This window comes from Penicillium coprophilum (assembly GCF_028826855.1).
Source record: "Penicillium coprophilum strain IBT 35676 chromosome Unknown utg000007l_segment0_segment0, whole genome shotgun sequence".
Lineage (NCBI taxonomy): Eukaryota > Fungi > Ascomycota > Eurotiomycetes > Eurotiales > Aspergillaceae > Penicillium > Penicillium coprophilum.
In genome coordinates this window covers 1-26679 of record NW_026622726.1, presented here as the reverse complement: position 1 = coordinate 26679, position 26679 = coordinate 1, and the positions used below count along the sequence as shown (strand labels likewise).

The 26679-nt window shown below is 47.9% G+C and overlaps 12 protein-coding genes across 12 annotated transcripts; 5 read left to right on the top strand and 7 right to left on the bottom strand.

Moving 5' to 3' along the window:
- Positions 1-1630: 1630 nt before the first annotated feature.
- N7500_010589 (uncharacterized protein) lies at positions 1631-2434 on the top strand (the record flags this gene model as incomplete). The annotated part of the gene is made up of 5 exons (XM_056681727.1): positions 1631-1827; positions 1883-1911; positions 1972-2098; positions 2149-2282; positions 2334-2434. The coding sequence occupies 5 exons, from the start codon at positions 1631-1633 to the stop codon at positions 2432-2434; spliced, it is 588 nt and encodes a 195-aa protein (XP_056527136.1).
- Positions 2435-3145: 711 nt separating this feature from the next.
- N7500_010588 (sugar porter family MFS transporter) lies at positions 3146-4960 on the bottom strand (the record flags this gene model as incomplete). Its single annotated transcript, XM_056681726.1, has 6 exons — positions 3146-3523; positions 3574-3864; positions 3927-4640; positions 4695-4770; positions 4832-4883; positions 4936-4960. The coding sequence occupies 6 exons, from the start codon at positions 4958-4960 to the stop codon at positions 3146-3148; spliced, it is 1536 nt and encodes a 511-aa protein (XP_056527135.1).
- A 1404-nt stretch (positions 4961-6364) lies between these two features.
- On the bottom strand, positions 6365-8615 carry N7500_010587 (uncharacterized protein; the record flags this gene model as incomplete). Its single annotated transcript, XM_056681725.1, has 4 exons — positions 6365-7045; positions 7096-7762; positions 7813-8186; positions 8250-8615. The coding sequence occupies 4 exons, from the start codon at positions 8613-8615 to the stop codon at positions 6365-6367; spliced, it is 2088 nt and encodes a 695-aa protein (XP_056527134.1).
- A 679-nt stretch (positions 8616-9294) lies between these two features.
- N7500_010586 (MFS transporter) lies at positions 9295-10849 on the bottom strand (the record flags this gene model as incomplete). The annotated part of the gene is made up of 5 exons (XM_056681724.1): positions 9295-9642; positions 9699-10058; positions 10106-10507; positions 10561-10575; positions 10643-10849. 5 exons carry the CDS (start codon positions 10847-10849, stop codon positions 9295-9297), a joined length of 1332 nt encoding a protein of 443 aa, XP_056527133.1.
- A 607-nt stretch (positions 10850-11456) lies between these two features.
- N7500_010585 (glycoside hydrolase family 43 protein) lies at positions 11457-13192 on the top strand (the record flags this gene model as incomplete). The annotated part of the gene is made up of 4 exons (XM_056681723.1): positions 11457-11858; positions 11919-12375; positions 12437-12610; positions 12741-13192. 4 exons carry the CDS (start codon positions 11457-11459, stop codon positions 13190-13192), a joined length of 1485 nt encoding a protein of 494 aa, XP_056527132.1.
- A 289-nt stretch (positions 13193-13481) lies between these two features.
- On the top strand, positions 13482-14361 carry N7500_010584 (DUF3425 domain-containing protein; the record flags this gene model as incomplete). The annotated part of the gene is made up of 2 exons (XM_056681722.1): positions 13482-13620; positions 13667-14361. 2 exons carry the CDS (start codon positions 13482-13484, stop codon positions 14359-14361), a joined length of 834 nt encoding a protein of 277 aa, XP_056527131.1.
- A 1120-nt stretch (positions 14362-15481) lies between these two features.
- On the bottom strand, positions 15482-15862 carry N7500_010583 (uncharacterized protein; the record flags this gene model as incomplete). Its single annotated transcript, XM_056681721.1, has 1 exon — positions 15482-15862. One exon carries the CDS (start codon positions 15860-15862, stop codon positions 15482-15484), a length of 381 nt encoding a protein of 126 aa, XP_056527130.1.
- Positions 15863-15961: 99 nt separating this feature from the next.
- On the top strand, positions 15962-16294 carry N7500_010582 (uncharacterized protein; the record flags this gene model as incomplete). Its single annotated transcript, XM_056681720.1, has 2 exons — positions 15962-16052; positions 16074-16294. 2 exons carry the CDS (start codon positions 15962-15964, stop codon positions 16292-16294), a joined length of 312 nt encoding a protein of 103 aa, XP_056527129.1.
- Positions 16295-17041: 747 nt separating this feature from the next.
- N7500_010581 (MFS transporter) lies at positions 17042-18760 on the bottom strand (the record flags this gene model as incomplete). Its single annotated transcript, XM_056681719.1, has 3 exons — positions 17042-17344; positions 17413-18362; positions 18421-18760. Coding segments are annotated over 3 exons (1593 nt in total), but the record flags the coding sequence as incomplete, so codon positions are not given.
- A 554-nt stretch (positions 18761-19314) lies between these two features.
- hasH (cytochrome P450 monooxygenase hasH) lies at positions 19315-20919 on the bottom strand (the record flags this gene model as incomplete). The annotated part of the gene is made up of 4 exons (XM_056681718.1): positions 19315-19644; positions 19716-19780; positions 19850-20682; positions 20747-20919. The coding sequence occupies 4 exons, from the start codon at positions 20917-20919 to the stop codon at positions 19315-19317; spliced, it is 1401 nt and encodes a 466-aa protein (XP_056527127.1).
- Positions 20920-21667: 748 nt separating this feature from the next.
- hasF (Zn(II)2Cys6 domain-containing transcription factor hasF) lies at positions 21668-24009 on the bottom strand (the record flags this gene model as incomplete). Its single annotated transcript, XM_056681717.1, has 4 exons — positions 21668-22166; positions 22252-22904; positions 22974-23459; positions 23524-24009. 4 exons carry the CDS (start codon positions 24007-24009, stop codon positions 21668-21670), a joined length of 2124 nt encoding a protein of 707 aa, XP_056527126.1.
- Positions 24010-25411: 1402 nt separating this feature from the next.
- N7500_010578 (uncharacterized protein) lies at positions 25412-26621 on the top strand (the record flags this gene model as incomplete). The annotated part of the gene is made up of 2 exons (XM_056681716.1): positions 25412-25489; positions 25587-26621. The coding sequence occupies 2 exons, from the start codon at positions 25412-25414 to the stop codon at positions 26619-26621; spliced, it is 1113 nt and encodes a 370-aa protein (XP_056527125.1).
- Between the last annotated feature and the right edge of the window lie 58 nt (positions 26622-26679).

Sequence of the window (26679 nt, the reverse complement as noted above, 5' to 3'; positions counted from 1 at the left end):
GGCGACCCACTGACGGAAGTGCAGGTTGATGATTCGATGAGTGGCCAACTTCCCCAGCTCTCGGCAAAAAAGGAGTTCTCGACCGACACTAGACCTCGCTAGTGATAGAAAGGTTCCGATGCCCCTCGTGTTGATTTCCCCAGAGTTCGGAGGTGAAGCGGAACGGTCCCCGCTACAATGATGTCCGTGCCCAGGGTAGTTAGCGTTTTTATCCACATTCTTACGGGGAAGTTCATCACACCTGCACTATTGCAAGGTGGAAAATGTTCTCACTTTCTCTCGAGGGCTCGAGCGGCACCAACCACCTTACGACGCTTTCAACTTGGTCATTTCCCGATTTGAATTCCCGTGTATTGACATCCCAACTTGGGGAATTCGCCTAGTTATGTTGAGGTACCACGATCTTGTGGAGATCAGATGTTAGCTAGATCACCAGGTTACGGTAAAAACCAGGTAGGAGAATAGACCTCTGGTGGCGCTCAACGAAAAACTCACAAATATGAACCTAATCACTTGTTTCACACGCTGGATAAGGCCTCATAACCCAGGTAATGTATATTGAAAAGCTGCAAGGAGGCCTCAATTGCTCGAGTGTTGCTCAAAGGCGTCCTGAACGGGGGTTGAAGTGGGAGAATCGGGACTTTGGTCGACTTTGGTCGAATTTCCTCAGGGGTATACAATCGGATTTGGTGATATATGTGGCGTTGATGCTTCCAGCTCAATTATCAATGCGAGAAGTCATTGAGGTTCTCAGAAACATGTATCCCAAGAACCAGGAAATCAGTACGATGACATATCCGGGCTAACAGATCTGCTAGTCTAGTAAGATACACCTTCAAGCCCACGTTACTCCAAATTCCACTTCTCATACAAATCCTGTCTCATGTCATCGAGCTCCTGTCCGGAGGTGCGGTTGTATCTTGCTGAGATTGTCACGGAGTCTCACGTGCGCCTGCCCAGTTGCCTAATTGGGTCAACACTAGGCGGGAGTCAAAGATGTAGGCTGAAGAACTCTGGCTTAGCCAGGGGCAATATACTCGCAATAAGCTCGTTTTGCCTCCACATTATCACATGGCCTGCTGTATGTTTTGTAGTAAATGTTCCCATGTGGATTGGCACGTGATCTCTTTGCTGTCTACTCCATAGATAACTTTGTACTGATCCTGCTATCAATTCTTGGCCTTTGCTTTCAACTTTCGAGTCCAGTTGTGACTGGTGAGACCATCTCCTGTTTACTCCGTTGAGCTATTGATGGGGATCTTAGAACGCAGATCCTACTTGAAACGGTCCCCGCTTTTATTGGGGAAAGATTTACATACAAAATGTCTGTTCGGTTTCAGATCAGGTAATTCTGCGGACATAGACGGAAAACCCAGTTTTGCATATACCAGATTGACAATGAGAGCAAGTGATCTTTTCACAATACCCTTCTAGAGTACCTGAGATAGGGTGATCTTTTCCTGTTCCCACACGGACGTGAAAAGGCACCCTGATGACCGCTTTTCAGTTGCTTAAAGTATGAAGATATTTGCATATAAGAAGGAGCTGCTGGCTTTCGATTCTCTCCAGCAATTCTACATCAAGAAGAACAGTCAACCCAGAAAGACCTTCTTATCCATCCTATTGCAAGATGCAACTGCTTTCTCTTGTCCATGTCATGGCACTTGTGCCTGCAGTGCTCTCGTCTCCAGCAACAAAATTCAACAAGTTTGCAATCCGGGCTGATGATCGGGGTAACGAAACGATTTCTGGCTTAGGAGCCCGCAAGCAGGAGGTTGTTGGTGCTGGTGGCAACACCCGTGACCTCGCAATTGCGATGCTGGAGACGTAAGTTCATCAATAATCTGATTATGATACAGCCCAGATGGCTGAATTGAACTAGAAAGACAATGACGACCGATTACACATATGGTATGTACTGGCATCATCCGGCTTGCGGAACCAGTAGAGTGCTGACAGTCATCCTCACAGGCGATGGAAAGGTTGGCGACGCCACAAACTTCGGCATCTTCAAGCAGAATTGGTACGTTCTGCGACACTCAGCATCCGAATTCCTGGGACAGTCTGTGGCCGAGGTCGATAATGGAGCAATTCTCAAGTAAGTCCTCTAGCTATAGATTGCCCCGATTATGCTGGCTGATGCTCCAGTACTAGCTCCGATCTGGGCAAAGATATCCAAGCCCGCCATGAGGGTGAGGATCATTATGGATTTGAGATCTGGTTTAGTGGCCACCGTAACGGAGAGAGCGGTATTAAAAACCCCGGCACGTCGGACATCAATGGTGAGTTTTCCTATCCCATGAATCGTTTGACGTATCTCACATCGTGGATAGCATACATCGATGCTATAGCTTGGATTCAACAGCAGATTGAGAGCGATGAGAAGTATCAGTCTGATGATACTCGGTTCTGGGTTGATGTTCAGGCAATTTAGGGCGTGACTGGAAAGCACACGAGGACTATGAAGCTGTATAGGGACCAGGGTTCAACACCCAGTTTTGGCAGGTGGTCCTGATGCTTGAATGCCTCAATTTGTACTGCCCCCTGCATCGCTCCCTGCACCGCGTTGTACCGCGTATTGTGAATTATTCTCAGTTTGAATGAAGCTTGTGATCACCGTACAAATCAATATGTCTCCATATTTTTATGTGGCTGCGAGTCCTGAAAAATGAATATTTTCATCCTACACAAATCCAGGGAGTTCCATTTGTATGGAGATCGAAAGTGTCCCTTTTTGGGACTTGTCAACGCCAGTACAATCACCTGCAGGATACTTTGATTATTAAGTCATGTGTATGAATAATTCCGTTATGTTGGGCTAAAGCAAGTTTCTAAGACATCAATTCCTTCCTATAGGCGATGAAAATTGAAGTGTCGGTGGTGATGAACAACTCAAATCTCTATATGAAATTTCCGAAAGGCCTAGAAAGCTCAGAGCCCGACCCCAGTTTACTTATGTCATATTATACTAGACCGTTTTTCTTGTTCCAACCCCTTTCGCATTTTCCGATTTGTCACAATAACCATACTGTAATGCATGACCATCAAATGTTTCAATTCATCGTATCATTCGTATCATATATGGGTGGCCTCGACTGTCACATATGTTATTGCGGTGTTTGGGGAGCCATCGACCAGCGGTGATTCAAACCACCTCTTCATGGGTTGCACCACCAATCTCCATCTTAGCACCAAGGTCCTTGCGACGTTCAATCTCTTCTCCAAAAAGATCTCCGATTTCGTGAGTGCGCCATGGCTTGATATTCGTCTCGAAGACCAGGTCGACCTCCTCGAGTGACCGGCCCACCGTTTCAGGATACATGAAGAACACGTGGAAAATCATGACAGTACAGAATACCCCGAAAATAATATATGTTTTCCACTGAATATTGTGGAAGGCCGGGGCCACAAAGTAAGCCAGGGCAAAATTGAAAATCCAGTTCGTGGCCGCCGACAACCCGACGCCCTTCGCTCGGTACTTAAGAGGGAAAACCTCGGCAGCATAAACCCAAGCAGTGGGAGCCTATACATGTTAGCATGGTCGTTCCAAGTGTAATACAAGATATAGCATACCCAAGTCAGGCCGTAGATGCCGGTGAAGATGTATGAAAAAGCGATAACTGTCATCCCTGCACTGCCCTTTATCTCCCATGTCAAGTTCGCATTGCCATTCACGTTTGCAACTGGATTGCCTTTGCTTGCCATGACACCAGCAATGATGAAGTGCACAACCATGCAGGTGACAGATCCGAGAAGAAGTAGACTTCTTCGTCCAACGCGGTCGATGAAAGGAAGCATAATGCCGGTAGTCACTAAGAAGATGACATACTGAATGGCGGAGGACCACAGAGTTGTGTTACCAGTCTGTACTTGGAGGTTAGCGAAGCCACTGGAAGTTTCTGTTTCGTTTTCGATGGGAACCTTACCATGCCAGCCATCTCGAAGATATAAACCACGTAGTACATCGCAACATTACCACCAAGGAGCTGCTGCCACATTTGAACGCTCATTCCGCACATCGTGCGTTTCCAAACACGAGGTCCAAACAATGCTAGGAAGGAGACATTGTGAGATTCAAGCGCAACGTGGACGGCCTGTTGAACTTCTTCGAATGCAACCTGCACAACCGGGTCATGGCGATCACCATTGGCATGAATAACTGCCAATGTGTCCAACGCTTCTTCCCAGCGCTCTTGCGAAGCGAGCCAGCGAGGGGACTCCGGGAAAAAGAACAAAGCGATAAACAGGATGAGCCCTGGAATAGCCTGTACACCCCAGCAAATCCGAAAAGCAGCCGCGCCAGACACACCAACCACGCAGCCATATGCGATCAAGTACATGATCAAAATACCCCATTCGATTGCCCATTGTTGGATACCAACTACACGACCACGGATATGGGCAGGTGCCAGTTCTGATAAGTAGACACATGTTTGCGAGGAGGTCACACCAACTGCAAGCCCACTGACAACACGACCAGCGACCAAATGTGTCACGCTTTGTGCACTACATTGAACCATTGCTCCCACGATCCAAACAAGAGAGGCGATCATCAGTGCATAGCGACGGCCAAGGATATCTGATAACCAACCGGCTGCAATTGAGCCCGCAAAAGAACCAGCGGACATTGAAGCTGTAATCTATGACAGAATGTCAGCATGTGAAGAAATATTGGAGACGGAGAAAGCACTTGCTCCGCCTTGGAGGTTGGAGTCTGGCGAGCCGAAGTAATCTGTGTATGTATCAACGCCAATCCAGGCGCTCATGGAGCTATTTCTCGGGTTAGCCTCCGCGATATCATTACCAGCAAAGTAGTTTCAAATGTACGTACCTCACATCAAAGCCAAAAAGAGCGCCTCCAATGGTACCAAAGGCAGCAAGCACTGTGGACCGTTAACGTCACGAACATGCGCTCAAGGGCCAGACTCGAAATACCATAAATGTTTGTTATGGTATACATGATTGCGATTAAGCCATGTAGATTGTCAGTCGAAGTTTTGGGCTTGCGGCGAGGCGTTTTATAGGGGAAAGTAGGAGTAGATCGACAGGTCAATGCACGATTCGGCGTGTCGGGCTACGCGACGTTGCATGGTCTGATCTCCGGACCCTGGAGAGCGAAACATCAACAAGCACAAGTTGCGGAGCGAGAGACCCAGGGCACAAAAGTTGGAGGTGGACACGGCGTCGTTGGCCTATTGATGCAAAGAGCCAGTCGGGGCATTCACAACCATTTATTAGCCGAGATGTTATTTATCCGCGAGATCATCGTCGATTCCAGATGTATTTCCCCCACGGATAATTTAGCCAATATCATCTCCATGATTGTTTGTATCTTGCAATCATGATTATACCTATTCTCTTCCCCTCCCAAGGCGAGCTCGGCCCGTTTCTCACAATGGATCGGCATACCGACGTCATGCCGCCAGACAAACTTGTATCAAATTTAAGTTGGTCTTCGCGAAGGATACCGATGAGATCTAGATTTGTTTCGGAGAAATGAGGTCCGAGATATATACCTATGCAACGGTACATGAATGACCGCTTCATCTGGCAGTCTGACTGAGAAACCGGATAGAAATCCGCTAGAAAAGAGGACGAGGGAGAAGAGTGTGGACTTCATCAAATTCAACTCTAGTCGCCACTCAGAAAATACTTTCTCGGTTCGCTCAAAGCGTTTGATTTCTGCTGGGGAAGGTCGGGTAAATAGGTATATCGCGGTGCATATCATGAAATCTCGATGCTCCACATAGGCTGATCCTTGTTTATTGTTCTTTTTCGTTTTCTTTCTCTTCTTCACTCGTATTAAATTATTTTCAAATTGATATCAATAGTGTGATCTGTCGGTTTAGGGTTCTCGTAGAGCCGACGAGCATTCTGCTGCACGAGACAGGTATTGAGTGCAGGAGTCAGTACCCAGGACTATAGTTCTAGAGACTGTGCGGTAAATCACAAATGAGGTGTTTAACTGAACGTTTGCGTCTCTGACAAGTCTGGCTCGCCAATTATGTAATTTCGGGAACAATTTCACAGGAGGGGGCATAGTGAAACACTTGCATTCGAGGCAACAAAGATCAAAGCCTAGTGGCTGGGATGTGAAAGCCCAGAAATGGGATATTTAACATGGCAAGTACTCGGATCCGGTAGAACTATCACTCCATGGCTGTCCAAATGTATTACAAAAGCAAGCTTAAGAGAAAATGTAGATTGAGCGCCTAAACAGGGCTTGAACAGAAGCATTGGCCATTCTATGAGATCTAGGTATATAGCTCATCTCTCTATGGTCTATATTTCAAACCAACAACGCGTAAAAAAATACATCAGAACCAATACACTAAAGGCATATACATGCCGCAAAACCAAAAATTTACAGCTTGCTTCTGGCCGGCTCGTTCTTGAGCAATGCTGAGTTCCACGGGTAAGGGTCAAACACCAAGTCGTTAACAGGGTTTTCCTCGCTTGCCCGGCGGAACAGATCCTCGTACACCTTGCCGTCATAGCGACCAAGGCTGCTGTCTAGCTGCCAGTCCGGAATTGCCCAGGCATCGACCAATCGGACAGCATGCGGGCGGATCTCATCGAGCAGTTTCAGTACTGCAGTAGTGCGTGTCAGGGTGATCTGTCGCACCGTCACGGCACCGGAAGAGAAGAACTCAGCTGCTTCTCGCTCTAGAGTGTGCAGTGAGAAGAGTCGGAATAGCTGGTGCATGAGGCCCTTCGTCTCCGGATCCAAGGCCGCTGAGAGTTCGGGAGAGGAAACCGCCTCGTAGAAGTTCTTCACCATCAAGTACTGAGAATGAGCTGTAGACAAGCGCCAGAAGTCAACCAGAAGACTGTTCCAGGAGCGCTGCTCAGCATCCCGATGCTTCAGAGCCTCAAAAGTCAAATGAGCTGTGCGCCATGCAAAGGCAGCCACGATGTCCTTGTCCTCATCGAGCACATCGAATGAAGCTCCTTTGTCGCGTCGATCGAGGTAGGTCTGAAGGATCTGGCTCGTGTCGTTGCGAGCCGGCTTGCCAGCCAGAACAGCGCGGGCAGATTTAAGGAGCTGTTGATAGGGTTAGTACGATTCAGATAAATGAATGAGCTGTGACATACATAACGTGCGACCTGTTGGGTCAACATGTAGTTATCACCTTCCCAGGTCAGTGTGGGGAGGTAGTCCGCGTAGGTCGGTCCAATGCCGCTGTAGCTGCTGTATCCATGACCACCACATGCGCGGCGGCAGACCTCCAATCCCTCGCCAGCAGTGGTACTGGCCAGAGCCTTGAGCCCACAGGAAGTAGCATGTAGATCCGCAAGAAGGTTCGCACCAGCGCGGAGCTGCTCAGGCCCAGCACCCCGTGACTCCTGGTCGGGCGAGCTGGCTGCCTTCATGCGGCTTTGGTTCTCCTCATACAGGCGCATCATACCACGGCCGGTGAAATGCAGAGCATACATTGATGCTAGCAGTGGCAGCAAGCGCACCTGCACCATTTTATAGTTCAGGACTTGGGTTTCACCCGCGTGTGGATCCGCATCACGATCCTGGAACTGCCTCCGAACCGCACAGTACCGGGTGGCAATAGTGACACCGCGGGCCAGAACACCGCCAGCATCTAGAACAATGTTGGCCCGCACCCAGGTCATTGTACCAAAGACCAGAGATGGCATAGCGGGCTTAGCGTAGGAGTTCGTCTCCTTGTCGACCTGACAGAAGCGGGCCAGCATGCTGACATGCGGTACCTTGACGTTGTTGAACAGCAGGAAACCGTTATCCATGGTACTTAAAAGGCATTAGTCCCAGTGCCAGCCAAAGAGTGAGAAGGGACTTACTTATATCCAAATTTGGGGCCAATGTCGCCCACATATACATTATCCAATGGCTGATGGGTTTCGAGGTCACGGATCTGCACAACAAATGGGTGGGGACCGTAGTTCTTGCCACCAATAAAGAGCTGGGCCATAACCACAGCATGATTGGCAGTGCGGCCAAGAGATCCAATCCACCACTTTGAGGCAGTCAATGTTGGGGAGTTGATGGTGAAAGTCTTATCGTTGGAGTTCCAGGTGGCGGTGGTTTCCAAACCTCGCACGTTCGATCCGTGGCCCAGTTCCGTTTGAGCATAGCAACCGATGATCTCATATTTTTCGGCGCGTTCAAGGAACAGTTTGTGCTGCTCGGGAGTGCCTTGTTCTCGGAGAGTTACCTAAATAAAGATTCAAGTAATTAGTAGGGTTCTTGGCCGGGGGAAGGGGGGCAATTCACTCACCAAAAACATGCTGGCGTGCAATCCATACGGAGTAGGTTCACCAATTAAATTATTGGCCGCATGGAGTTCTTCCATTGACCATTTGTGCTCTTCCGCCAGCTGTTGGAGGCGCTTGGCCTTGCCCAACGACCGCTGGAGCCGCTCTACACGGCCCAAACTGTGATTTTGAGATTTATCAAATACTTTTTCGGACTCCAAAAGAGCTACGAGGGATGCTTGTCGCTCCAATGTTTTCTTTGTGTGCAGTAACTCGGATAATCTTTCGACATCGACGTTTGATTGAGCACGCTCTTGCTGGAGGAGCTCAGATCCTTGCGGACCTGACGGCTTCAGGGCCTTCACCCAATCAGGAGGAGGCGTTGGCATTGTGTGAAAAGCGAAAGGTTGGGATTTGTGTGGGGGATAGACGGAAGAGAAAGAGAAGGGGAAAGTTGGGGTTATGAACCCCAGAGCGGAGGAACCTTGGGAAGGACCGAGGGTCTCGATTAGGAAATAGCCTCGGCTTAACACGGATGACTCAGCAGGATCTCCCGGGACCGGGACCGGCGCCATGGGCCCGGGGAACTTGCAAGTCCCGAGGGTTGCCCTCTCACCTTTAAACCGTTTAGATCACTTTCGCAATGGACAAGATTATTTCATCACTCATGTCACAGCATTTCCGTTGATATGTGGGAACGGGGAGAAACTAAATTCGCTCTTCTATTACGGCTTAACTGGTCCCGAAACAATGAGCCGATGATCGGGTCGCACTAGAATGAGATCACCGAGCACGGAGGACCCCTTTGTAAGTGTCCTGGAAAATGACCTCGGTTTGGAGGTGTTTGGCTCTTGATACTTCACGCTAACTTACAAATTATACGACCGTAAGGTCGATGTCTCAACCGGAAAAACAGGAACAAAGAACCACGTGAAACGGAGTACATTGCCTACGGACTGGGTGAAAAGTCCGAGATAAAGAATCGGATCTGATAACAAACACTTGCCCAAATTAATTTCACATGTCAACATGTGAGTTTTGTTTTTGTTTTTTTCCATCTATTCATTGCTATTCATTGTGTCTGACCTTGGACACCCGCGGCAATCCCAACCATGTTAAGAGAATGGCACCAGATAGTGCAACGATAAATGGTTGCAGCACTTTCACTCCCTTGGCTTGTGCAAGCACACCAACTGCGAAAGGGAGAATGGCGGCTCCGCTACCCCCAAAGGCGGCGACAAAGCCTATGGACGTGACATGTAGGTGCCGAGGAAGAAGTTTCGTAACCATCACAACTGCTCCGGGGAAAAGGGGACCTAGGAAAAAACCTTGCAGAGCAACTGCCACCGCCGACGCATAGAATTGAGGCACAAGCCATAGGATCAAAGCAAAACCCACGGAGCAAAGGATGTATACCTGGTGAAAATCAGTCTCATCGGCCTTTTTCAATTGGAAAGCAGTGTAATGCTCACCGAGATGGCGACCTTCTCGCCAACGCGAGGTGTCACAAATCCTAAAATTACCCGTCCCACCGTGATACCCAACCAGAACCCAGTGGCCGTCATTCCGCTGGCAAAAGCACTACCATGTCGAACTCGGATCATGAAAGTAACAATCCACCCTCCTAGCGCGACCTCTACTCCAACGTATCCCAGCAAGAATAACGCGCAGAGCCAGGTGACCCGGGCAGCCGGGCGCTTGAAAAGTGCATCCCTCAAGCCACCTTTTTTATTCTCGCCTGCTGATGGTACGTTCGATGCGCGGAAATTGGCTGCGGTTGATTTCCAGAAGCATGTGCCCGAAACCACCAATTCGATGGCCGCACATCCGACCTGACTATTAATTCGGGGCCCAATATCTGCTAGGAATCTCCACTCACCATGACATAATAAAAGTAATACCACGGTAAACCACCTTTGGCAATCATGGAGGTTGCGACCAAAGGGCTCATAACTGCACCAGCTCCATAGATGCCATGCAAAACTCCCAACAACTCATTTGCATTGGCCATATTGCCAATCCATGCATTCCATGCAGCATCCTCAAGGCCATTCCCTAAGCCTGCAAATATGAATGCGATCACCAGTACTGGATAAGGCGGATGAACGCAGTTGATAACATAGGCAATGAGATGGCAAGCCGGCCCGATAATGGCCACACCGCGCTGACCTAGTGTATAGTGGATGCGGTGATTGAGAAACGCGGCGACCGTATAGCCTACTAAAGGCGACAAAAAAACGAGAGACACAATTGTGTAAGATAGATGGTAGTATGATTCTAGCTGTATGCCAGATGAGACAGATTGTCATTTGATCGTAGTGGTCTTCATCTTACATATGGAATTAGAGCCTGCGAACAGTCAGCAGGCATCTCGAAGGGAATCAACCTGTGCTTCTTTTGGACACTATCAACTTACACCATAGGCTGCATCATTCGCACCCATAACCAGAAATGACCAGAATGTGGCAAACGTCCGATGGATATTGACACGCGGTTGATTCCATTTCTCCAGCAAAGGAAAAGTCTCAGGAGGAACCAAAGATGGACCCGTGTCTGGGGCGGGTAAAGCCTCCAGAGCGATAAGACTCGCATCGCGCGATTTGGGGATCCGGTCAGATGCCATCTATTCCAGTGTCGGAAGCTTGCAAGCAAGAGATCAACAGCTGGAATGATAGAAAAGAGGTCCCGGTGGTCCAACCGCACCGGATCGAGGTGAGGGGATGCCACGTCCCCCACAACGGCAGAACTTCGGATAGTTGACCCTGAACGTGTTATTAGACGTCATTTCTACTTCTTTTCTTGGCTTTCACAGTTCTGGTGCTGTTCGTGATATATCTAAGAGGGCATGCACAGTAGCCTTTGGAAGATGACATTTTGGAGTTATGAAAGCTTCTCCTGGGTTGAAAGGCAACTCCGTGATCAACCCTCTTAACCTTGATTTTTCGATAGAATTATAACATATAATCACTTGGGGTTTGGTCTCATACTCTGATCTCCATAATTTTCACACATCTGCATTTGAGGTTTATATGAACGAACGTTGGTTCTGGAGCATCCCCTGAATACGATTCTATATATATCGCACTTCAATCCTTTGTTGAAAGTTGTTCCTCTCTATACGAACTTGCGCCACATTATGAATTCTAGCACGTTGTTTTTCCACCAATCAAAATATATATTAATTTACATATAAGCCCGCCCAATGGTGCCGTCAACATATTATACCAGCAATGAGTTACGTTAATCCCATCATTCCGGGGTTTAACCCCGACCCATCGATTGTTCGCGTCGGTAAAGACTTTTTCTTAGTTACCTCCACCTTTGAATACTTTCCTGGAGTTCCCATTTACCACAGCCAGGATTTGATTCAATGGGCATTGATCGGTCATGCGTTGACACGACCCAGCCAGCTTCAAATCCATACGCCGGAACCGGGAGGAGGAGTATGGGCATCTACAATTCGTTATCACGCGGGCGTTTACTATATTATGACAGCAAGCTTTCAGCGGTATCGCCCTCAACAGGATGACCGAGTTTGGCCACAGGGATTCTATGTCAAAACGACCGATATATGGAATGAGAAAACGTGGTCGGATCCAATCTATTTTGATCAAGTTGGGTTTGATCAAGATGTGAGTTTTCACCATGGGCATCACCACCCGGACAACGTGGATGACGATTGAACCTTTTAGCTTTTTTGGGATGACGATGGAACTGTATATCTATCGTCCACCTACAGAAAGACTCAGCCAACGGCTGGTGCGAAGCTGAAAGACTTTGCAATTCACATATGCACAGTTGATCTAGCCACCGGGCATTCAACATCAGCACCTAAACTGATTCGGGAATCATGTTCTGGTGTTGCCGAGGGATCACATATCTTCAAACGCGGTCGTTATTGGTATTTATTCACAGCAGAAGGCGGTACTGAAAGTGGCCATAGCGAATGGGTCAACCGAAGTGAGATCGGCCCGTTGGGACCGTGGGAGCTTGGGCCAAATAACCCGCTCTGGCGCAATGGTATTGAGGACGAAGTACAAAACACCGGACATGCCGATCTGGTTGAGGACGCCAAAGGGCAATGGTGGGCAGTTGTGCTCGGCGTTCGTCCCTTGCGACATGGGGATACATGGGAAGACTCAGTGCTCGGTATGATATTTTGGGATATTTTGGGAAATTGACTGTCGTCATATTATACTAACCTCCCTAGGCCGCGAGACATTTCTAGTTCCTTTGGAATGGAAGGACGATTGGCCTGTGATCAACGGAGGACAGAAAATCAGCCTCAACTCCCAGGGCCCCGGTCTTTATCAATTCCACACCTCAGTATCTTGGAGGGACGAATTTTCAGAGCCACGAATGCAAGTTGGTTGGTATCGAAAAAGTGAGTATCGAAAAACGAAGTTACCTACGCCGCCCTGACCAGAAATTAGACACGCCCTTCGTAAATGATTACTCACTTACGGAGCATCCAAACCATCTTCGCCTCTATGGTGGACCTTACAACCTGTCAGTGCCAGCCAGCCCAACCATGTACCTTCGCAAGCAAACCCATCGCTTTTGCAGGTGGGAAACAATGCTCTCCTTTCACCCGACGGCAGACGAAACCGAGGCTGGCACTGTGATCTGGTTGAATTATTTTACATATAGCAGCATTGGTATCAGGAAAGATAGCAGGGGCCGTTTCATCCGTTTCCGCCCATCGAATGGGGACATCGCGGAGCGTAGATTGGAAACAAACACTGCGATTATTCTCACAGTTGACTGTGGCACCGAGTATCGATTTGGGTATCGTGAAGACATAGAATCTGACGTTCATTGGATAGGTGCAGTTTCGAACAATACTGCTACGGCAGCACCTCCGGTTGGGGCCAATTTTACCGGCATGATGCTGGGGCTGTATGCATTTGGAGAGCGCCAGCGATGCTTGGCACCAGCTGATTTTGCGTACGCAGAGTTTAGATAAAAAAAAACGATATTCCTGGACTAGTGTCGTTCGCCATGTCTGTTTCAACAGGGCTTCAACGCCAGAAGATCAATATATATCCAAACATCCTCGTGTACTCGCGCATCTATATGTACTATTCCTTGTAACAATACGGAACGTCATATCTTAACTCCGTGATTAACTCCGGCCGCCAAGCAAATCTGATTGGAAGGGACTTGGAATTTTGTTTCTTCCTCAAGCATGGCGGTTTTCATCTTCAAAATTGTTGTCCGAAGCAAAGCACGAAGCTTTAGTGCTGATAGCCAGAATGACTGAAACTTTGAAGCTCGATAACCATGTACTCTCTATCTCCAATGACGCTGAGGAAGAGACGGACAACTGGTCTGGATTGACTAACCCTACCGAACGCCGTCGGCGACAGAACCGCATAAATCAGAGGGCTTACCGTACGTCACGTCCGCTCCAGTTTTTTCTCAAGCTGACTTTTTCTAGGGAAGCGCAAGCGACTGTTGACAGCCACAGATGTCCACCCTAAAAGCTTACCCCCATCCCCTCGTTCAACCTCTACTGCCCAATTGCAAAACAGCTCTCCACAAGATAAGCTCAAAGCCAACCTTTGCTGCAGCCCCGAGCTTTTACAAATTCTTCTCAACAGATTCGCCAACTCAGCTTATGAAAGTTATGTACGGGGGAACCCGACCGCCGATCACCTTATGACATTGACCAAGGTGAATGTCTTTCGAGCATTCGCCCACAACTTGCGATTAATCGGTTGGTCAGAGTTCTGGATGGACAACGACGCAATTTCGCCGTTCAATACAGCTTTCCCACACAAGGCCTCTCCACCGAACGATAGCAGCCTCATTCCGAGCAACCTACAGCCCACTCGAATTCAAAAGTCGATACCCCATCACCCGTGGCTGGACTTCTTTCCATTTCCCAAGATGCGCGATAACCTCATTGAGGCCGGGGATGACTGGGATGATGAGCAGCTTTGTCATGATATCATGGGGTTTTGGGGGGAGTCAACGATGGATGCAGGGCTGCTTGTTTGGGGAGAGCCTTGGAATGTGCAAAATTGGGAGGTGACTGAGCCGTTCTTAAAGAAATGGCAATGGGTTGTTCAAGGGTGTCCCGAATTGATGAACGCAACAAATCGTTGGCGTGCCCATCGGGGGAGAGGCTGATATTTCGGTACATTTGAATCAAGATCACCATGATTTCTTGACCAGCCTAGTGATAATAGTAGGTTATTTAAGCTTTTCGAAGAGCCCTATAGCCTCGGACGTATCCATCGGCTCAACTTTGATGAGGTCCTTGGGACTGACTATTTTCAGCGTAACTTCTCTCGTCCGACTTGTAATAACGATAGAGCCGTTTCTTGTTCTAGGAACGTATTCCAATCACGCTTTGGTTAAGGCGTCTGTGAGACCTTCCGTTGGGTCTGCTTTGCCTACCGGCGGACACGAGCAAAGAAACTCATGCGTATCGACATTGCCTGGGATACAGCATGGATCGAGATCAGTTTCACCAGTTTATACATAGATTCTTTCCCCAAACCTACTTTGAAACACATTAGGCTTTATTCTGTCTAGAGTATTGAGATCCTGAAAGCTCATTTCAAACATGAGACTTACATCTCTAGGAACTATAGACGTGTCTACCCGTACAGGACCGCACGTGACTACTCCCTGCCATAGTAGTCTATCCTATGGGGGTGGCTGCAGTCTAGTAGACTGGAATTAGGATTTTCTCTTAACTATGGCGGTAAAAAGTGCACACATCCTAGTGGACGTGGCACCATCAGTGTCCCTCTCCATCTTATCTCCGAACAAGAGATTGAGACGAGTAAACCTGTCATCACTGGGTGGAGCTTCCATGTCAATGAACACGGGGTTGTTGACTGCAAAGGGAACAACGTCTGTGCCCCTATGAACTCTGGCAATCACAAAGTTTTTACGGACTCGAAGCTTTACACCGAGCGTGAAGTCGAGATGATGCCACGGTTGGATGCTGCTGAAAAGTTTTAAATTTGCAAATCCCCAGCAATATTCTCCCCCTTTTCATCAGGCTCTATCTTTTGCAAGGATGTCCCCTCGTACATTCGTTTAGTTAGCTATATCTGCAGAACAAGAAATTGAGTACATACCTTACCACCGAAAAGCTAATAACATGATATTGTGCGGAGTATGGGGCAACCATTCCTTGTTATTTTCCTATTTGCTCGGAAGCCGGCATGGCTCTTAATATCCTTTCTAATATACATAGTCTAACTCCCACGCAGACAGGTCTCGTCCGAATAGTAAGCTAATGCGAGAATATGAGCCCGTTCATGAAAGATAACCCCCGAAGATATCTATCTAGATAGTGCTCGGCTCGTTCGTCTTTGAACTTAAGAAGCCGTTCAACACCGCACAGCAACATCCCGATAGCCTTCTGCGACTCCAGTTGCTCTTTTGTTATTCCCCCCAATCCCTGGGAAGCAAGACTAGCCAGGGCCCGGTCGTGAACCGCCGCCTCGAGTTCCTGACGATCCTCTGTGTCTTGCTCAAGAGTAGAGGTGAGGTCGGATATTGTAGTGTCGGATAAAGTAGTGTTCGCTCTAGTTCCCCGAGTAACGAGGTCTGCAAGATCTAGGGCAGTCACTATCTTCTTCTGGAGCGGCAGTTGAGAGTCCTGAGAAGACATCAAGACACTGATATACGTTTTCCCTTCTGCAAAAGACGATGTATACATAAACAACTCTTTGTATATACCCTGGTATATTACCAAGGGTACAATAGGTCTATGGATGCGGCTAGCTTCGGTGACTCCAAAGAGGTCTTACCTGTCGCTTCAGAACTAGGCGGTAATGCGATGATCGGTGTGCGTGGAGTGAGTATGTAATATCGCGGTATAGCTTATGCTTCCCTGGAAAGGACTGGGTGGAATGTCTACCTTGCCGGTAACTTTGGGAAAAAGGATCGGGGCAATATGGTGCAAGACGAACTGGTGACACGATATCTGGGAGAGGTTTGGCAGTGTCTCGAAGAACTGAGCCACGACGCGCCTCTAATAATCGTCCATTGTAACAGCCTGTCCGTTCTAGACATGGACATTACCCAATCTGCCTACACGTGAAAGCGAGAAGCCTGAGTTTGCTGGAATCGCGGCCATGTTGATCTCATTCACGGAAGGGATGAAATTGGGCGCGCAGCAAGAAAGAAAAGGGTTTCTAGTTCGAGAGAACTGGCCAGGACAATTGTACGGATTATTGTTCCTCCAGTAATCACGGGACTTGCAGGAAGCGAGGTCATGTCACGACTACTCCGTAATGGCACAGCATTTCACAAAGGGGCGAAAATGCAAGTTATAAGACCTGTCAACCGCCTTATTCTCTATTACCTACATTTTTGGCCGGGCACTGAAATGAATGAAACTTTAGCTTCATCAACATTCTAGCCAGACCATGCCAGTTTCACAGGCAACAACCACGGGCTATAGTTCACTGGCAAGGATTCCCGCTGCGCTTGCTGATAACCCATGCGATGCATGCCCACACTAGTCACAGTCCATTCTTAGCCGTTTCTCCATTATTGAAGTGATGGTATGGTCATGGAATAGAGGAATTTTAGGGACGAAGAAGGAGAAGAGAAACCGAAAGAGCGAAGTCTGGTCTTGTATATCGAGGCGACGTCGGTAAAGGTTAACAAGCAGCGTATTGGGACGCCAAACCTAAAAAAGCAAAACTGACTCGAACAGGCAATTCACAGGTCCACCGTTTACAACTTAAAACTTGCCAGAGAGATACAATAGGGGTCACCCAAGTAATGATCGATGTCAGGCTTCCCAAACCCTTTCTCTTCCACGCAAGCCCAGAGACTTCTCCTACTCACTCCCTAGCTTGGCCTTCATCTGCCGACTCCATTCATCCCGCTTGATCCGCAGAAGGATCAACGGAATACCACTAAGAAGACAGAATAAACAAACAGCAGTGAAAGACCAACCCGTGCCAATCGCATCGAATAACGGCTGCGCAATAATCGCACTCACACACGACAGACTGTTTCGCATGAGGTTATTCACCGCAACACCGATAGTGGAGTTTTTAGGTGTAAACTCAGTCAGCATTGTCATGGTCACGTTGCTGAGAATCATTCCACCAACTCCATAAAAGAAGTTTCCGAGGAGCTATTATATAGTTGATTAGTTGCTTGAGGCCAGAAGGGGGAAGGGAGCGATGAAAAGAATGAACGTACTGGGACCAGCCAAAACTTATGCTTATCAGCTGCCCATCCCCACCACAAGAGTGCTCCAGGAAAGAGAATGCCTGCAAAGAGACAGTTCTCACCTAGGCGATCTACCGGGTGGAGGATCAACTCTCCCTTATCATCATATCGGCTCTCCTTTCGGGCAGTCCGCGCCATGATATAATCCTGCCAGCGGCCGCCAATGATCGCACCAACTAATAGACCCAGGCCGCCGGGGATATAGGCCACACCGACAACAACGGAGCTCCAGGAGTATGGCGGTAGGGCGAAGGTGTCTTCGATGGAGACGCAGATGAGGTAGTACGTAGCGAAAACAATGCTGGTGTAATAGACCGTAATAAGAATAGGAGGGTATTGAAGGAGCTTTGCGGCTTCCATAGGCTTTAGAAGGAAGTGGAAGACTTTCTTAGTCGGGCTAGTGGTGTCTTCTCGGTGCTGACGGCGGTTCTCTTCGAGGTTAGTGGCCGTCTCCGGCATAAAGAAGACCATTACCACAAACACAGCCCAGCCATAGATGACCATAAACCACTGCGTGCTGCGCCAGCTCCAGCGCATAGTGAGTGCGCCCCCAATAATGGGGGCAAACATAGGCCCTAGCATAGGACCAAGCATGAAGGCTCCCATGGCTTTACCGCGATCTCGCGTTTCGAACATGTCGGAAATGGTACCGGCGCTGACAGCTTGAAGAGACGCACTAGAGGCATTACCAAGGAGTCGCATAGCGATAAACATGCCGATGTTGGGGCTGATAGCAGACAGAATGCTAAAAATTCCAAGCAAGAAAAACGACGACATATATACCAGTCGGCGACCATAGAGCTCCGCGAGGTATGACCACCACAAGGGAGTGATAGCGACAGAGAGTGAGCCAAAAGCGATAGACAAGTTCACCACCGACACTGTGGTATCCATATCCTCGGCGATCTCTATCAGGCAGGCTGTTTGGAATTCAGAATATCAGCTTGCTTGTTCTGTATGAGGAAGCGGACGACTTACGGAACAAAACACCACTACCCAATGGAACAACCAGCCCTCCCATCGCCACAATAAAGGTCAATCCCCACTTCATCCCCGGTGTATACTGCCTGGGATCCTGCAAGACTGGGACCAAACATAACCACGGGAGAAATCCTCTGCGAACGCGTTCCGAATTATGATGATTGATTTCTCTACCAACACCGAGTTCTGCCTTGGTATCGTCTTGCATGAGCTCGTCTGGCGAGTCTGTTCGCTCGTCCCATGGGGTTGCTTTTGTGCTTTCCTGAGGTTGCATCGTGTTGAAACCTATTAGACTGTGTATTTTTGCTATGAAGGGGCGACTTGGTGATTTTAAGTTCTATTGTCTTGAGCAGTATATATTCAAAATTACAAAGCCCTATACTCCGTACATGAGAACTATCTGATCTATGTATCCACCTCGGCCGAGGTGTGGGGCCTCGTGCGAGGTCCACTTCTTGTCCGATCAAATCAGAAACCATCAGGTTTAAATGAGGCGATTAGGTAGTAAAAGACTGAGGCCATCTCTATGAATTAATAGGCCTGGACGCCTCGCTATTCATTAGTGATCCTCAATAAAATCCTGAAAGCAAAGTTTTCAATAACTCCATGTAGGTAAAGAAGCTCCTTGTGGAAATAATCAACACCTACAATCTACATGAAAGTGTAGCCTGCCTCGTACGAGAAATATATATCCCGAGTGATGACGCAAAAAACAATGATGAAATTACCATGTAAGTCATCCTATGTGAGCTATGGTACGGAGTACGTTTTCTACACAGCACTTAATGTTTGACCATTTTGATAGGTGTGAGATAGCCTACCACCTAGGCTTTAAAGGTTGGTAGACTTCTTAAACTAGACCAACTTTAGATTACTACATAAATCCCCTGATCACAGGTTTCTCGGCTTCATCCCGATATTAGCAACATACAAGGCAAAGAAGCTCGTCTTATCCGTTTGAAACTGGCCATCTCCGTCCTTGGTCTGGCCCTCCAGATCCACATCATACTGTCCGAACAACGCAGTCAAGATGCCACGAACCATCTTCCCACCCAGATATACACCCAGACATTTGCGAGAACCGTATCCAAAAGTCGACAAGTTGTACTTCAAATCCCTCGGATTTAGGCCGTCGAAGCGCTCCGGTCGGTATTCCTTCGTGTCGGGGCCCCAGTATGGGTTGTGGATATTGATGGCGTGTGCGTCGATCACAACGCTTGTCTGCAAGATCCGTGTGTTTAGTGCTATTCTAGAAAGAAAAGGGGGCAAAGTAGGAATAATATGCAACTTACTTTGGCGGGAATGTGATACCCTCCTAGTACTTTGTCTTCGGTACAGCGACCCGCAAGGGAAAATGCTATTTCGAACACATTAATTTGGTTATGCTAAAGCAATTAGCTGGGTGTGGGCGAAGGACAAAGCTTACCAGGAATTGGCTCCAGCCGGATCGACTCAAGGAAACACCAGTGTATGAAAGTATCCTGCCGCTTGACGTAGTCGACAAGGTTGTCCTTATGGTCGTCGATTTCTTGTTGGAGCTTTTTCTGAATCCGCTTATCCTCAGCAATATGCAGAATACAACCCGTGATGACGGAAGTCGTAACATCCAAGTTTGCAAAGATCGACTCGGTGAAAGTGTGGATAAGCTGGTCCTCTGTCATATCACCATCTTGGATGTTCTTCCACAGCCTGACAATCGGTAGATCGACTTCTGCTGCCTTCTGCTTGACGATATCCCGGTTGAATGTACGCCAGCGCCGATCGAATTCTCGAATCAGCCTCCACGAGTCCCATGAGTAATTATACTTGAAGATTCGGCTGCGTGTGAGGCCTTGCTCTACGGTCCAGGTAGAGAGGGTAAGGAAAATCTGGCCGATTGACCAGACTTCATCTTTCTGGGCGTCAGTTAAGGGTCCATAGAAAGTCTCCATTTGGGTAAAAAACGGGTACGACTGCACGGCCCGGTACGCATTAACGACCGCCTTCCCCTCTTGAATTGGATTCAGGGTTTGTGTGGGAAGTGCCTGCACATGCTCGGTTGCCCGCTGCAAGACCATTGGAGTGAGCTTTGCCGAGTTCGAGAAGTTCACATAGGGATCTAGCAACTTGCGCAGAATCTTCCAATCATGGCCATTGATCAGCCCGACTGCGTGACCCATAGCATAATTAAACAGTGCCCCGGACGGTTCATAGGAGAACTTGCTGTGCTCTCCTTTCCCGGAAAACCAAGCCTCGACGTCTTTGGGGTCAGTGATGACGCTGAGGCATGATGTGTCAGTGGAAAAGCCCATCTGTAATTTGGGCATGGGAGAAAGAAACCCACATTTCAGGCCACGCGCCATTCCAGACTCGATAGATAGATCCGTATTCTGCACGCCATTTGGCGCTCATCTGAGAGGGGGCAACGATCTTGTCATTTCCCTGGCCTTGCGGTAGAACATATTCAGGACCGGGCATCTGCTTCTTTTCCCCGTTGATGGGTTTTACAGGGGACATGGTGATGTATATAGACTGTCTCCAGGGTTAACATCTGATCTCATGTTCACCTTCCTCGTTCAGGGATAGACAAGTGGCCTACATTAAGGTAAAACGTGGCAATTCGATCGCCGAAGAAATAGGCCATAACAAGTGGTAAGGATAAACCTAGGACGAGCCATTGTAGTGGGGGAATGCCCACTGGAAGACCCGTGAGGGAAGCCATGAGGTATGAGAGACGAAAATTGATCGTTTTTGAGTCAATGAGGGAAGTCTTAATACTATTGATATTCCTGCCCAAGCAAATGAGCAAAGCTCTACTATAAGCAATTCTGCGCAGGGCTTATTTCGGAGCAGGAAGTTTGTCACCTCGTTGCAAGCACATTGTGTGCCGAGCTTATTCTCCGAGAATAGTCCCCCTCAACATACTAAGCACGGAGTGCCACAACGGAGATGAACATGTATCTCCTTTCTGTCTGGATGGATCTTGATTTTGACCCAGCTCTGATCATGTCATAGGTTAACCGCCTTTGGCTGTCAGACCTCGCCAGTGTATGACTTGGATCAAATGATAGCTTTTGGAAGACACGCCCCAATACAGCTGACATCGACCCTCTCCACCACTTCGTCCAAAAGAAAGAGGAGAAAATACGTTAAATGTTCCACATGCTTTTTACTACCGATATCCCACAAAGAATGCTTCAGTGTACGTGTACGAAGTAAATCAACCAATCAACACCCCAACTTTCTCAGCAAGCCCGGCAATCAATCACTGTGACAACCCATGAAAGCCCATCGGATCCAAACTGGAGAAGTCCGCGAAATCAAAGTCTTCCACATTCACCAATCCCATAAAGTCCGCCGTACCAAAGCCCGTCCCTGCTGGGCCCAGAGGGCCAGCAAAAGATTCAATCATTGTGAGATGATCATTTTCAGATTGACCGGTCCCAGTATACTGATTGTTGGCGATATCAGAACTAAGACCTTGCTGGAACCGAATCCGATTCACCAACCAAATGATTGCGGGCCATGCACCTGTGGTATGCTGACCCCGAATCTCGTAGATAGCGTTCGCTAATTGGAGGCCTCGCTGGCGGAGATCGGCCCACTCCGGGGATTGGAAGCCAGAACTGCGGAGCTCGGACAGTACGTAGAGGATCAGGTAAAAGCCAGCGTGGGAAAATATATGCCATTGGAAGGGTTCGCAAGCCTTGCTAGAGGCAATAGTACACCAGTTCTCTACGGCTGTGGCGGCATCCACGAATATGCTTGATGGTCGATACTATCAGCAAAAAGAACAGATTTACCTTCCCCTTTCAGTTAAGGGCAAGGATGAGGGAAAGGAAGACTAACTTTCTTCTCATAGCGGGGTTGATGATCTTTTCGCGATCTTGTCGAGAGATTTGAATCCAGAACATAACCCAGAATTTGGTTTTCAAGTGGTCTCTCAAATCCAAGGCCATCGATTGCATGCTCACCCTCTTATCGCAGTATCGAACAAGATCATCCAGGTTCTTCTCAAACTCACTCGCGAGAGTCTCAGCAGTGTTCAATAAGCCTTGTAGCTCGATTAACACTTCGGCCTCGCCCACAGGGCGCAATCGCTTTCGCGAAGCAAGTGCTACCTGAATAATGCGCCCGTAATACTGGACTGCAGTGGTTCGTAAAAGATAGATAGTCATATCGGTGAATTTAGGGATATCCAAGAGTGCAGCGGATGGTGCGACCCCCTCAATCAGATCGATATCATCTAGGCTGACAGGTCGACACGTATCAAAATCCGACTCATGGATCGAAGGCGCAAACCCATGATCTTCCGCCGCGCGGAAATCCAAGTAACAAATTTGCGCCCATAAGCGACGGCGTAGCTCTACCTGTATAACATCGATCGTCCCCAGTGGTAGAGCTAAAGGGTCACGGTGGAGTCCATGGACTGTCGCTATTCGAATAGCCAAGCCAGTCAATGGCCATACCTTCCCCATATCATCTTCCCGATATTGTGCGGTCTTTGGAGTGAGATACGTATTGTTTAGCTCAATACTAACAATTCTTGATTCTTACTCCCTAAAACTTACCAGGAAAATCACAAATGCCTGCAAAACTTCAAAGCTCCTCGAAGTCATGAATTTCTGCCGTTTTAGATACACTTCCGTTCCTATTCGGTATCGATTTAAGAGGTAGGACTTATCCATGCTAAACATGGTGGCCATATCGGTATCTTTTATACTGTTGACGGCTGCGTAGAAGATAGACATGACTAATGGCTCGAATGTATCTATATTAGTATTCGGTTTACCAGGGCTGTGGTCATCCTCGAGAAGGTAATGGGTGAGAATAAATTCGTCAAAGCGACGGGCTAAACTCGGCCGATGGATAATTCGATGAATTGGGTCGATATTGGCCAGGAAAACGTTGAGCAGTAGGTAGCAATCCTCTCTTGTATCGGGCCAGAAGGTAGCCCCGTTGGCCATAGGTGAATCTGCATCCCAGATAATATCTTCGAGCGCCTGTTCGGGAGAGGAATTCTGAGATTCTGTAAGAACTGATTGAATGTCTTGGAGCTAGAGAAGTAGAGGACACTCGGTTAGTACCTCTCTGTATTGACATTAATAATGGGCCTCACACCTCTGCTGCCATCCAGGCCCAGTGTTTACCGGAGACAAAGTGGGGGACTCCATTATCGAGAATCAGTGCATCCTCTTGCGATCGCGGCTGTGGGGGCGATGCATTAAGAGGAGTAGGCGTCGATCGTGTAGGTGTGAAAGATTCCGAGGAGGGACAATGCTCCGATGCCTTATATGCGTTCGCTTGTGCTATGAAGTTACCAAGACGCTGAAGGCCGGGATTGATTCGAGCTAGCGTGGACGAAGAGATCTTTGGGGTACTGGATTTAGTGACCCGGTTCAACTCCGAGACCAGCCCCGGTGACTGAGGTTTTGAGACGTAAGAACAGGCATAATCGCCTCGCTCACACACCAAGCATAGCGGTTGTCGGCGGTCGCATTTGACCTTGCGACTACGACACGGCAGACAAGAGGTAATGGGACGAGAAAGGCCACCTAGGGGAGACAATTCACGATGTGTGGATGAGGGGCGAAAGGGAGAGTTCATTGCGAAAGAGATGAAAAATTGGGAATGCGCAAACTTGCTTTTAAATCATCACGCAGCGACAACAGAGAATGGCAATCTCCAGAGTCCAGTCAAGTTCCACCTTTAAGGTGAATAGCCTGAAGTGAGCCCAAAGAATTTAGGTAGAGCACATGTAATGTTCAAGAGGGGGAGTTGGGGGCAAGGTCAAATGCCTAATATTTCAGTTGACTATGCCTATTTAGATATTAGCAGGTTTCCAATAAAAGCTAAGCTTAATAATATTATAACATCTAATCTAATGTATTTCACCAGCTGCGCACGCTAGAACACAAAGTAAAAGTGATAAATTACAACATGATATCGTTTTTATAGGCTATTCCTTGTAGCCTCATGAGTTTTATATATATCCAGCCAATTGTCGGAGTTTGGGGGAATTTAATCACTTAGTGATTGAGATATGTATATTTTCTAGAGTTCAGTGATGTATTTTTCGATACCATAACAATGCAAATTTTGGATTTATTCAAAAGTAATATATATTGAAATAATTATCAATTGCTATCGGCGAGGAATAAAATTCAATAGAAGCGTTGGGTTGTTGAAATATCATGTTGTAATTTATCCCTTTTACTATGTGTTCTGGCGTGCGCAGCTCTGTAGTTTGCGCGGTTCGTGGGTGAAACACATTAGGGTGATAGGTGATATATCCGAATTGAAACTATACTCCTATAGGAAGTTACTAGATACGGAGTAAAATTTACCTAGTTAAAGCTGGTGAAATATTAATAAACGATAGGAAATTGATTTGGTCTAGTTAGATGTGCCGCTTTACAAGGATGGTGAGAAGGCATACTAACGCTAAGAACCAGATGTAAAATAAACGAGCGGTTCAGAATTAGAGTCGCACATCCAAGTGTTTTGATAGATATACGAACAAAATAGAGATACCCAAACTCAGCTAAGTTTTGTATCCCCTCTGCTATAGTTGGTTACGGCCTAGCTAAGTAAGGATTCTTCGTTTATGATAGGGACTGCAAAGGTCTAGGTGAACCTGGATTACATGCTCCTCACTGGTCAGATAAGTTGGCATTGTGCCTCTCTTGGCATTTGATGATCTAGTTCATATCCATGGATATTATAGCGTACTGTCAATGGCACCAGGGGAACTTGGAGACCATTCGAGTGGGGGCCCGCGGGGGCTAAACACCCTCAGCTCGTACGAAAGGATTCAAATCTCCTTCGTAATAATTTTTCCCTCGGCCGAGGCTAGTGTATGTAAGAGGTGTGCATCGTCGGTAAGTCCTTTTTCAGTGCAAGGCGAGTACAGGTGTGAAAAAACTGTAAATAGAACACAACCACCCACGAGATACAGGAACATGCATGACTCTGCGATCTATTCACATATCCCAATATTTCAGCCATTATGAAGGGTCTTCTTAATAGTCCTCAACGCCCGCATAATCAGTTACGCAAAGCTTGTAACTTCTGTCATCAGTCAAAGGTGAGCTAGGTGGGTATAGCTAAATGTGCGATTGCTAACGTTTCTCAACTATAAGGTCAAATGTACCGGTAATAGTCCGTGTACGCGATGCATAGAGCTAGACATACCCTGCCGATATGAATATGTGGTTCGGACGGGGAAGCCAAAGGGGTCCCGCAACAAGAAGACCCTCGAAAAGGCGCAGATGTTGCGACAGGAGGCGATGATGACAACGGGTCAGCTTTATTCACAGCCAGCTGGAAAAGACGGTAGCAGCAGCAGCAGCAGCAGCAGCAGCAGCAGCACAAATAGTGCAACCAGTGAAGGGGAGCATCCGAGAGCGGATATGAGCACCGGGGACGACATACTGATGCCATTGAACTGGGACAATAAGTGGATCATGTTCACAAATGAAATCGAGCCCCAACCACATAAAGAGATTGGGCTACAACCCGACGAGGCAATGGGATGGGGCCATACGGAAGAGGCTCTTCAACTTGCTCCCCTCCCCAGCACAGATCTCCCATTTACCCCAGACTGCTTATCACTACTTAATGCAAGCATATATGATACTCCCACCCCCGAGGCAATCCCCAGAATTACGAGTATCGCTTCTCAGCAATGCGCATGTGTCGGCCATATCCAAGAGAATGTGGTCCAGCTAAGCAGCCTGACACAAGACCCCTGCAAGCGTGATCGCTTCGATCGGGGAATGCAAATTATCAACAATGCTTGGGTCGCAATCCGAGCTACTTTGCAATGCGAGAGTAGCGAGCACCACTCTCAACCGTTCTTTTCTATGTTATGGTGTATTCGGTTGGCATGTGGCTGGTTTCAATCGAGAGCATCGTTGGAACAACGTGAAGCTCCAATACCATCTTACCCACCGCCAGTCAAAGGTATCGACATTCGATGCGGCGAGTATGAAATTCCTCACAAGCAGATCCAAGTAATGCACGGACTCCTAATCCACATGGCGGTCCGAGACGGGATCGATCTTCTGAGAGGTCTGCGTTGCATCCTGGAGAAGAAGGAACCATCGACACATGAAAGACAAGCCAATGTGGTATCGCTTACCGCAGTGGATGTCCAATATATCCTATCCGCTCTAGCTTACTGTGAAGAGGAGATGGGCTTAGGGCTTAGGGCTTAGGGCTTAGGGCTTAGGGCTTAGGGCTTAGGGCTTAGGGCTTAGGGCTTAGGGCTTAGGG